An 11,398-nucleotide genomic window follows, 5' to 3' on the forward strand; every position below is an offset into this window, starting at 1 on the left:
TTTTTTTTTTTTTTTGATTTGATTTGTATGTATAATCTGTAACCATTAACGGGTTACGGCCAGAGACGGGAGCTCGGAGCATCCTCCTTTCTTCGCTGAAGACTCCACCGACAATGGGAACTAGATATTCAGAGTCCTTGGGTTGCAATGATTTCCCTCGGTGTCATTGACTCCATTATTCCCCGCGACTATTGCAATCGAAGATGCCAGATGCTGCAGTGCGCATAATTTCTGAAGCTCTACTGTATTAGCGGATTTCCCAGATCTCTGCCAACAATTCCTCTGACGTCTTAGTCTCCCGCATCCTGCCTTAACTTTGCTGTTGCTGCAAACCGGGCTCTGAGCTGGCCGGCCCTGCAGCAGCAGGTGTTGAAACCACGCTGCCTCCCACACCCCCAGGCGTCCCCTCATCTCCTGGGACCTGTGACTGGTTTGCCAGAGACCGTTTTGGAATCTCTCCAGGTCCGTCGATGTCGCCTTGCACATAGGTGAACCCGTTGCCCTCCCGCACTAATGACTGCCGCTGATGGTGTCGAAGCGCATCCAGCATGGCAATCACGCTTTGGGCGTCCTGAGCCATGGCAGCTTCTGAGGAGCTGCCTCCGATGTGGGCAGCGGGCGGCTTGAGCGGGCCGATGACCCAGAGCTCGCGGATCTGGCGGGTGAGGGAGAGAAGGTCTTCGGCGGAATGAATCTGAGATGAGTGGCGGTGAAGGTAGCGAGTGTCAGTAAGTTGGACAAGGAAATTAATGTACAAAACACTGCGCCATGACGACGTACAATTTGACTCATTACTGTTTGGAGCGCCATGCTGCTGTAGGCCGTTTGACCCGTCGAGGCATTGTTGTCGATGGGCGAGGTACCAATGTAAACGATGTCACGGAAGGCCGCCATGATTTGGGCGATGAGGATGTTTTTCCTCTCTGGTTCGGTTAGCAAGCCTTCCGTTATGAGATTGGGGGCCCAGGAACCCGCCATGGTATCCAAGTGATTGGGGATGGCGATGTGTTTGGAATGCAGGTAGATGACTAAATCCGACATGCCACTTACCAAGGAGGTTGTCGGCGACCTTGGGATCCCGTGACCGATCCATATTATCCGTTGTGAGGTAGTCCTGAATCAGTGATGCGAAGTTATCGGGAATGATATTCGTGGGGGATTCCTGTGGTTTGGATTTCCCACGGTGAGGTTGGTTTCAATGTTCGGCGCTGGTCCAGAGTGTTGGTGGTGGCCCTGACAGCAAAGAAGCCAGTGGCATGTGCGAGTACAGTGTTACGCACTGTATTGACTTGAAGGCTGACAGCCAGGGTGCTACGACATGGAAACACGATTTCTGGGTATGTCCTGAGGTTTTGAGAGTTTATGATGAAAATGACGATGTGCAAGCTAATATCTATGCCAGCAGGATGTTCTGCGACGGTCTCTTGCAAGGTGTATGACGTCTTGATTCACTTAGGAACCCTATCTACAGCCTGTTGAGGTTGTTATCCAGGATGTCAATATTCCTAGAACTTTGACTTTACTCTGCTACATCATTCGCATTTCAAAGTGCCTTGTCAGGAGCCCAGAGAGCTTTGGTCTTGTCAACACTATGACACAGGACAGGCACCTGAAGATCATAATAACCGCAAATTTATCGTCTTTAGAATACATTGATGGCCAGCCGCCGTCAGACGGATGGCTTCACCCTATTGCTCTTTCCTCCCACAAATCCTGAGTCCAGGTGAATAATGGACTTTATTATTCTTAATTCCTCTGATCCGGTTGGGTACGCAACCCTCAGAACCGGCCCCTCTTTCTTTTCCTCAGTTGGCATGTGATTTGTCAGTTGACGACAAGTCAAAAGCTTTCATTACAAGCTCATGACTAGTTGTGCCAAACTACTCCTTAGTTACTCTAGCATACCATGGATAGTAGGAAGAGAGAGACCAGTATCTGAGAAACTCAAAGTCAAGAAGTCCCAATCATTTTTCTTTTATTTGGTTACATCCTGCGTCTTTGCTTTGCCAATCGATTCAGCTAATTAGCTCCTTCAACTTCTTCTGATACTCACACAACTTGCATTCCCTAAACTCAGTTTTCTGCGACTGTGATGACTTGCATTTATCGGCCCCCGGAAAAGTGCACTTCACTTCACCGGTATCAGAGTGACCACATGTGAACTTTGTGGTGACCTTGATGCACATAGTGAACAAGGTAGCGTTCTCGATCGTAGGCAACGTGACGCAGTCGATGTTAGGCTCTGACCTCAGAAGTAATAAGAGGGACCAAGGTAGGTGAGCGAATGTTGGGAATGGAGAAACTCATGCCTGCCCAGGCGCAACAACTATGTTTCAGTACTTGAGTATGAACGGTCGTGTCCGATAGCCACGTATTACTTTGACCTTATAGCTCTCAACGCCCTTGGACGGTGTATCTACAATCCCCTGGAATGACGGTCTTGTATCGTCTGCTTCCACGTTTGTTTCGCACATTGTTGTTTTTGTATGCTTCCAACGTTGCGTTGCGTTGTCAGATGTTAACAAAGCTTTAGTTGTATTATCAACATTGTCTATGTCATGGACACGAAGGCTTTATTGATACCCTCCTTTTCTTCTGTAAAGTGTCTTAATTACAGCAACTTAGCCACATAATAATTCCCGAGTCCCATTGCCCTCACAACTGAAGCCCCATTTTCCTCAACTTTGCCCCGTACCGGTGTAGAAGTAGCGGCACGGGTATCATGATGACACAGATGAATCCCAGCAAGGAGTTCCCCCACCCCAGCCCGAGGTTCTTGTACATCGAAGGTCCCGCTAAAGGAAGCAGCATGCCAGCGAGACTCCGGAACACTGTGTTCGCGGCTATGGCCGAAGCGGCGTACATGGGGTAGCAATCAACCAGATATGTGGTCAGAGGCATGAACAACCCAATTCCGCCAAACGCATAGGGGAACAGCCCCAACACGGGCACTATCCAGTGCACCTTGTATTGGGCAGCCCAGCCGTACCAAAAGAAGGAGGGCGGCAAGAATAAGCTGAAGTAGATGCTCATGGGCAGACGCATTTCGGGCTCGAAAACTCCACCGTTGGCTTTGGTGCGCTTGATGACACCCCGGTCTGATTTGGCCGTGACGACGGCCCAACCGACAAGATTGCCCACGCCAAAGCAGATGTAAACCAAGCCCGTGAGGCCCACACTCCACCCGTATGTTTGCTGGAAGACTGGTGGTATGGTCGTGAAGAGGAGATATAGGGTGCCATAAACGAAGGCGATGTAAAGAGAAACGAAAAATACCAGTGGTGACAGGAACAGCATTTTGGTCGGACGAATCAGGCCGTTAAGCAGAACACGTCGAGGATTCTGCTCAGCGCCGGGTTCATCATAGCAGCTCCGTAGCTCAGGACGGCCGAGTTCTTTTTGTAACCGTCGGACCTTACGCCGTATGAGGATTCGGGGATTTGTCTCCGTGGTAAACAACTCCGACATGCCCACAACAACAACGGAGACGATGAAGACGATCCAGAAGTCCCAGCGCCACCCGATGGTTTGGGAGAGCCAGCTTCCGATAACCGGGCCAATCGTGGGACCTGAGATGGTCAGAAAAACAGCCACAGGGTTAAAGGGTTTCGTATAGACGCACCGATCAGGGGGCCCAGAGTGTAGATGCCGATTGCGAAGCCTCTCTCATCAACCCTGAACACATCGGCAATCACACCAGCTCCAAGAGCCTTTCCTAAGTCAGTTCCGTTTGAGTCGTACCAAGCGAGGATTACGGCAATGACTTACCAAACAACCAGCGCCGCCAATACCGCTGAAGAAGCGGAAGACGATGAGAGCTTCGATGTTCGGCGCTAGTGCACATCCGATTTGCCACGCGCAAAAAAAGAGATTCGCTGCCGTCAATACCGGTCGGCGACCATATAACTCGCTCAACGGTGCTAGAAATAGCGGCCCGATGACATAGCCCAGCAAATAAACACTCACGGTCATAGTACCAATGACCGAGTTGTCGTTCCCGAATTCCCGGTTCAAGCTTTCAATGCCTGGTGCCAAGATGGACGATGCAAATGGTGTGAGTAAGGTGATGGCCGACAGAAGGCCCGCCATTAACCACTTCTTGCGAGCGGGAAAGTTGAGGGGCATCTCGGGGTCATCCTGTGATTCCCACCCAACGATACCTGCGTCCAGGTCGGACACGGGGATGGGCGTCCTCGGGATGCGGTCGCGGGTGCGATTCCTCGACAGGATACGAGAGAGACGACTCCGTGTACTCGTGCGCGTGCTGATGCGGTTGAGCTCGTTGATGTCGTGATTCTGTCCACAAAGTCAGCTTTATTCACCCGTCATATCATGACTATTGAGTGACTCACCTGGGCGAGTTCGAGGTCAAGGTCATGACCAGGGACCGCAGTTTCGGCTTCGGCTTGATCATGGCCTGGGAGTTGACTGCTATGGCGAGGTGCATCATCGATGGAATCCCTGGATACAGTCGGATGGCTCTCTTTTTCTGCTGACACAATATGACTTGACTCTGCTATCGAGCTTGAATCTGATTGTGACTTCTCTCGCCTTTCAGCACCAGCGTGGCTTTCGAGGTATTCTGAGCCCTTTTCAGGGAACTGGCTGTTATTCTTTTCCTCCATTGTGGGTGTTTGGGCATGCTACTGGGATTTCGACGCGTTCGAGAGATGTTTTGATGGTAGACGTTTGCTCGATGGTGGTGTCTGTAATACCGAGGTTGAGGCTCCCAGCCAAGAAACGGCCAAGGCAAGAGCGGTGGGTTCCGCGGCAGTGAGGTGGGAAGGGGTTGACTGCGTATTTGTGTTGAAGCTAACGAACGTTAGCGTTAGAACTCCAATTGTGGTGAACGGAACGTTGCTTTGGTTGCCGCGGCAGGGGGTCGGGTTCAGTGTTTGGTGATGGCGCCGGAGATAAGTGGCTATTTCCAGGCGAGCAGCTTGTTGGTGTTAGTCCTGCTAGAAGGCTCCGAGTCGCCACCGCTTCGACGGCACCATTTCTAAGCACGGAAGGCAGTTAGGCCACTGATGGAACATACGCGGACATGCCCGAATACCAAAACACTGGCATGTTTATGGCCATGACTCCACTATTCCGCAAGTCAGTTGGTTCGAGGACTTAGTGAGCCTCATTTCGGGACTGGCGGATCGCATGCCGCCGTTGTCCATGGCGGGAAGGGTTCATGCCGAAGGTGTCACTTCTGCGGGGAATGTTCTTCCTGCAAATGTCGTCAAAAACGTGCGGATGGGGTGCAGCATCTGCCATCTCATTCAAGGATTTTCACTTCTCTTGCATCCGGCCGGCCGGGTCTGTGCAGCACGCCATCCCCCCCCTGGCCAGGTGCTGGCCCTGCTCAAGCACTCGACGTCAGGTGATGTCACATGAAGAGCACAACACTCCTGAGTGACTAAGGTATGGCCATACATGCAGCATATATAAGTACATGCTGTGTCTGCTAACTAATGCCCCTGAAGTGGCCTTCGTGAGGTCGGGACATACCTTCACCGCCACACGCTGTGCATTGCAGACGGCGCCCCCCGCTGGTCATGGGGTTTTCAGACTCGATGTGTAGATGGCAAACTCTAATGCTTTTTCGAGTCGTGTCCTTGATGCATGCTCGGGCATGTAAATAATGCCCCAAGGGGCTTGCTCATGTTTGCTTCAGTTCGCTATTACGTTCAAAACTGGACTCCATCTAATTCTCGGATAACTAATCTCATGCCTAAAAACGTGTTGCCGCTGCTGGAGCTGAGAAAGAGTTTAACATCCTATTGTTGACAATGTCTGTAAACGGAGCTGACTTGTCTGTCTGGATCATGGGGGTGAATAAAGTGCCCCTTTTTATTCCACAAAACCCACAAGAGTTCAAGGCCGGACACCGCTAGTTGGGCTTCTCGACCGTATCCCAACTGACTCAGACATCGACATTGGAGATGGTGTGACCCAAATGGGCTGCAAGGGTCAAAAGGATCTAACTCGAGTTTTCGGTAGAGGTTGTCAGATCAGTTGAGCACTAATGGGCGTAGGATAAAGGGCGTTATCGGCAGACCTTGGCCAGGACACTTGATGTGGTTGCCCTACAACCGGTTGGGGAGTGGGTGTCAGAAGGCTGCTGGGCAATCACGGGAGGTATTGAATGTTGATCCATCAACTCTATGTTTAACAAAGAATGAACCGAGAATACCTCTAGTGGAGAGGGAAGAGATGGGTAGCTTGGTAGCAGCATCAAGGTAAAACGACGGTTTCCATGATGGGTACAGGGGAGCTACCTGAGTCTGCTTGCCATATAGGCATATGTGCTCAAAGGCAGAGATTAGATTGGGGCTAGTATGGTTAACCGGGTTCGCCTCTGTCCGTTCTGCCCTTGAACCGAGTTTATCTTGAAAGGGCAGGAAGTTCATCACCAAGATTGCAAGTCCATAAGATCCGCCCAACGCATTGCACAACTCGATCGACGTTCATCGCGCTTCCTGCCCTATCAAAAGTCCCCGAGGATCGGGACAACTTGACATACGGAGACTTTCCTGGTCGGAGATTAAAATCCTGGCGCCGGAGTTGCTCCGCGGTAGGTCCGGGAGCACGACCCCGAGAACCCGGGCGAGCCGGGCCAGCAACACCGGAGCCCTCAGCAACACGGAGCCAATGGGTGATACCAGGTATTCAATGAACCTTCACAATCGGATCTTGCCCAGATAGATATTGGTTTGATACGTAAGGGGCACGACAGCACGAATCCTGGAAGACAACGGCCTCCTCTGAAGCCAAATGAGGCTATTGTTCAAATTTCTGCACACGCTAGGTAGGTACAGTTTTCGGCATCCCGCTCACTAGTCAGGCCTCATACGCTTTTGCTGAGCCCACCCGAGATCATTCAGGTGAGATCCAAACATGGGTTACAGGTCAACCGTCAGTGCTCTCTTTGGTCGTCACAGCGAAGCCAGTTGGTTCGCTCAGACCTGCCGAGCTCTTGCCAGAGGCTCCGCTTGAGGCAGAACGCTTACAGGCATAAGAGATCCCAGCAGTGATAAGCTTTCATCATCCGGTTGTGCTTGTGCTCATGGCAAAGTTCAATCATACCTGGTCCAACTCTTTACTTTTTCTTGCGTGCCGTTGTAGCCACCAACCGTTTCTTCACCGCCTTGGGCATTTTTTCTTTCCGCTTCTCCCGCTTCGCCTCCTTGACGGCTTGTTTATGTGCGCGCTTTTCCTCCTTCGGCTCATGCTTCCTTCCTCTTGGCCGGGGCTTCTCAAACCTCGCCTTGTCTTCATCAGAGCTACTCTCCTCATCCACCTCAGCGCCCTCGTCGGACTCATCCTCGAAAGCTTCGGACGCATGATCTTCTTTCTTCTGGACGACCGAATCTGCCAGCATGTGCTTGTAAATAAGCTCATTGACGGGTCTGTCCGCCTCCTTCTCGATGTCGTAAACCTCGTCCAGAGATTGCGGGATGTACTGGTTACGGAATACTTCGTTGTCCACTTCGAGGGCAGCCGCAGCTTCTTCGGTGTCGGCAGCAGGTGGGCGGATCTCGTACAAATGCTGGATGGCTTGGGACAGACCGGGCTCGTCCACGGGGCCTTCAGGGGCCGTAATGAAGTTGAAGATGGTCCGGTCGAGAAGCGTGTCAACTCCCTGCCGGCGGAAGAAATCTCCAACGTTCTTGATGTCCATGCGCAGGAACTCAAGCGCGCGAGGGTGGTCATGCTCAACTGACTGGGACACATCGATGATGTAGAGTCGACCGTCGTGATACAGAATGTTGTATTCGCTCAAGTCGGCGTGGACAAGACGACAGACCTGGTAGAGGCGTCGCATGATACCCAGCAACTGGATGTACAATTTCCGCCATTGCTCGTCGACATCATCTCCCGTGAGCCGGGCGTCGCGAAGACGCGGGTAAGCGTAACCCCGCTTGTCGCCGAGGAAATCCATGACGAGGACGTGCAGCTTGAGCACGAGGGGCTTCGGACAGGCGATGCCAGCGGCGTACAGCCGACGTAGGTTGCGGAACTCCTTCTCGGCCCAGAGTTTGACCATCTTGCGGTTGTTTCCCTTGTCGACGCCAGCCTTGAAACGATGCTCGCCCGTGATGTAGCGCTCGCGGTCTTTGAAGACCAAGATGGCTGTTTTGTAGACCTTGATGGCACGCTGAATGGGCTCGCCGCCATCGTCGGGATAGAGAACCGCACCGTAAACGTTGGCTTCCTTGCCAGTGCTGACAGCGCCATGGATCTCGCTCACGACCCCACGGTTGATCATCTGCAACAGGATCATGCGGGTGCGTTGATCCAGCACCAGTTCCGCAGTCGCGCGGTCAGCCTTGTCCTTGTCGCGGGTCTGGGTTTGTTTGACATTGCCCAAGCGGATCTTGGCTGCGTGCTTGGACAGCTCTGCGATTTGGTCATCGATGCTGGCAAATGTGTTGGCTTTAGGCTTTTGCGGGTTGGCGGCAGGAAGAGCCCCGGATGGCCCTGCGCCGTGAAGCTGACGCTGTCGATTGTAAGATTGGGTGAGGTTGGATGAGGTTCCCTCGAGGAGGTCATCGTCTAACTCGTCTGCCGAGTTGAAGACGTCATCGAGATCGTCATCATCCCCTTCTTCGAGGATGTAGTCGGCATCGGGAGGAGCGGCCTCGACGGGCTCTGGAGCGGTCGCCATGGGGACTACTGTAGGTACCGTGGGACTGAATGACCTTCCGTCGTTAGATGGGCGGGCAAGAAATAAGGATAAGGACTTGGGTTGGCATCGAAATCGTCAGCGTGGACGGGGGCAAGTTTAAGTGTGGGATGTTGGCTTGCTGAACATGCTTGCTGCATTTTTTGGCGGGGTTCTATGCTCGTGGGCTTATCTTATCGCGGCGGGGGGAACCTCAAAGGCTGTACTGATTCCGGGTTTCACGCATCCCAGGAGGACATGAAGTCCAGAATAAAGCAATCCATGAATACGCGTACCTACAGAGTGCCTACATGGGGAGTTCATTCTTCGAAACACCGCATTACACTCTCAATTGCCTCACCTGTTTGAATAGATCTGCTGCAAGCAAACCCATCAGACTACCTCAGTCCACAGGGCAGCTCCTCCAGAACCCCAAGGATTGCATCGGCGAAGCGTAAAGGCGAGAAGGACTGCCAATCGAACGCGCTTGTAGCTTAGATCGGGAAAGGTCGAGCCCTTTTGGTAGCTGTTGTAAGGGCGACCGGGGACAGAGAAGTGGTATGAAGTGAAAGCGACTCCATACGGAGTAGGTTGGCTGAGATGACAGGGTTTGAGGATTCCTGTGCATACTCATACTCAGGTAGATGGAGCTCAGGAGACCCCCCAGATCAGGGAAGCCTGCTGGTCCGTCCAGGCCCCACCCCAGGCACCCTGGTCGCTGGCCGTCAGGGTTCATGCTTCCTTCCCATTGCCGGAGCGCAGGACAACCTGGAAAGTTGCATCATCCTTCGCCGACTTGCGCCTTGTCCTCCGTACACGGTAATGGGAGTCAAGTTCTCTACGAGTATTATGGCCATCTAGTCGCGTCCCGTTATGATGTAAATCTGCAACCTTATAACTCACGCGAAACCCACTAACGATAGATGACCATCTCTCGAATCCACCTGATGCAGTTTGACGACGCGCCTCTCCTCTCTGTCCAGCCATGGCTGCACCACGACCTCCCTCCACGAATCCGCACTCTCGGCCGACCTCTTACCACGAGCCCATCTCTCCAAACATCGATGCCCCCGATGTTCCCGTAGAGGAACTGGTGCGCTTTCTTCTCGAGGCCAAGCGATCTCTCGGATCGTCCATGCCTCTTGTCCTTCGTGCCAACGAGCTTGTTACGCATGCGCGCCAAATGCACGAGGGGTGCATCATCCTTGAGGCACAAACAGGGTTCCTACGTCATCTCATCGACGACGAAGTGCAGCTTCTCCGGAAACTACGCCGCGGCATGGGGCGCGCGTACGATCGCGGCCGGCGCGATTTCAAACAACTCATACGAACCCTCGACGCTGCCAACGAAAAGCTCGAACAGACTATGCAGATGCTGCGGGATACCAGAGTCGAGGCCGTGCTTCGCCCACCTGGCGAGACTCCGAAATCTTTGATGGATTTTGTTGATGAGAACAGTGTCGAGGGGATGCGGGACGCTCTAAAGGGAAGCATTGCAGAGCTACAGGTGAGCATGGATCTGCCTCCATCTTCGATGCTTCTCGTCTACTGACGCAAGAGATGATCAGGCCGCCCAGCAATCGTTCGATGGTGACCTCCTCCGTTTCGACCAAGATATCCGGCTCCTTAGCAAAACTAGGGCTTCTGATTCACCATCCAACTCATCATCAGCCTATCAGCCCATACCGCACCTGCTGGCAGCTCTTTCGGAACAGTCCAATGCTATGGCAGAACACCTAGCATCGCTGAACAACCACTTCGACATGTGCGTCAAGGCGGTCCGTGCTACCGAAGGCGGCGTGGCTCTCGCGCGTCGCCGGTTTGCCGAGTCTCCAGACAGCGTTGGCGATCCCGTGTCTATCTCCGGAGTTATTACAGAGCAGGAGTCTCACCTACCCGGCCTTGAAGCCATGGATCCACAAGAGCTGGCAGAGATTATTCAGGTGGTGGTCGGAGACGCACCCGAGGTGGACGAGGTTGTTGTCGAGATCCAGGCAGCGCTGCAGCAAATGGAGAGCGAGTTTGGAGTGCTCAAGGAGCAGGCTGACCGTGTCCGTTCTTCCTGGGTGGCAACACTGAACGCATATCAATTGCTTGAAGAGATCGGCGCGCGCTTGCCCATCTATACCGCGGCGGAGCATGAGTTTGAACAGCGATGGTCCGACGAAAAGGACATAATATTTGCCAAACTGGAAGAGATGGACGCTATGCGCCGCTTCTATGAGGGCTACGCAAGCGCGTATAGCAGCCTTTTGTTGGAGGTAGAGCGGCGCCGAGCGATTGAGGAGCGCATCCAGAACACACTACGGAAGGCCAAGGAAAATATTGATAACCTTGTCGAGACGGACAGGAAGCAAAGAGAACACTTCCGCCAAGAAGTGGGCGAGTTCTTACCCACCGATCTTTGGGTGGGCATGAACAATCCGCTTAGGAAGTGGGAATTGGTGCCTGTCAAGGATGAGATCGCGGGTGAAGAGGGACGAGACGAGTTCAACATGAATACACCAACATCGTCACGGCCCGCCAAAGGCAAAACCCCGTTGAGATAAGGCCATCCGCCAGGTGCTGTTTGCGAGAGGCTCATGTGTGTTTGAGGATATGGATGGTTTCGGAAGGACGGCGTTGGTTGGAACTTGGTTTGGTACATCCCCCTTTGGCATACCCTGTTGTCGTGATTTGGAATCATGGTGTATTTGAATCATCTTTATATACCTTTCTCCTTCACTCTCGATGTCCACCAGC

The 11,398-nt window shown here is 52.9% G+C and overlaps 4 protein-coding genes across 4 annotated transcripts; 1 reads left to right on the forward strand and 3 right to left on the reverse strand.

Annotated features, from left to right (window-relative positions):
• Positions 1–310: 310 nt before the first annotated feature.
• VTJ04DRAFT_4080 (uncharacterized protein) lies at positions 311–1,093 on the reverse strand (the record flags this gene model as incomplete). Its single annotated transcript, XM_069362051.1, has 3 exons — positions 311–694; positions 781–923; positions 1,051–1,093. 3 exons carry the CDS (start codon positions 1,091–1,093, stop codon positions 311–313), a joined length of 570 nt encoding a protein of 189 aa, XP_069222600.1.
• A 1,562-nt stretch (positions 1,094–2,655) lies between these two features.
• Positions 2,656–4,625, reverse strand: VTJ04DRAFT_4081 (uncharacterized protein; the record flags this gene model as incomplete). The annotated part of the gene is made up of 4 exons (XM_069362052.1): positions 2,656–3,569; positions 3,623–3,710; positions 3,769–4,296; positions 4,353–4,625. The coding sequence occupies 4 exons, from the start codon at positions 4,623–4,625 to the stop codon at positions 2,656–2,658; spliced, it is 1,803 nt and encodes a 600-aa protein (XP_069222601.1).
• Positions 4,626–7,090: 2,465 nt separating this feature from the next.
• Positions 7,091–8,659, reverse strand: VTJ04DRAFT_4082 (uncharacterized protein; the record flags this gene model as incomplete). Its single annotated transcript, XM_069362053.1, has 1 exon — positions 7,091–8,659. One exon carries the CDS (start codon positions 8,657–8,659, stop codon positions 7,091–7,093), a length of 1,569 nt encoding a protein of 522 aa, XP_069222602.1.
• Positions 8,660–9,641: 982 nt separating this feature from the next.
• On the forward strand, positions 9,642–11,205 carry VTJ04DRAFT_4083 (uncharacterized protein; the record flags this gene model as incomplete). The annotated part of the gene is made up of 2 exons (XM_069362054.1): positions 9,642–10,163; positions 10,225–11,205. The coding sequence occupies 2 exons, from the start codon at positions 9,642–9,644 to the stop codon at positions 11,203–11,205; spliced, it is 1,503 nt and encodes a 500-aa protein (XP_069222603.1).
• Between the last annotated feature and the right edge of the window lie 193 nt (positions 11,206–11,398).

This window comes from Mycothermus thermophilus (assembly GCF_041956435.1).
Source record: "Mycothermus thermophilus strain CBS 625.91 unplaced genomic scaffold VTJ04scaffold_2, whole genome shotgun sequence".
NCBI classification, from domain to species: domain Eukaryota; kingdom Fungi; phylum Ascomycota; class Sordariomycetes; order Sordariales; family Chaetomiaceae; genus Mycothermus; species Mycothermus thermophilus.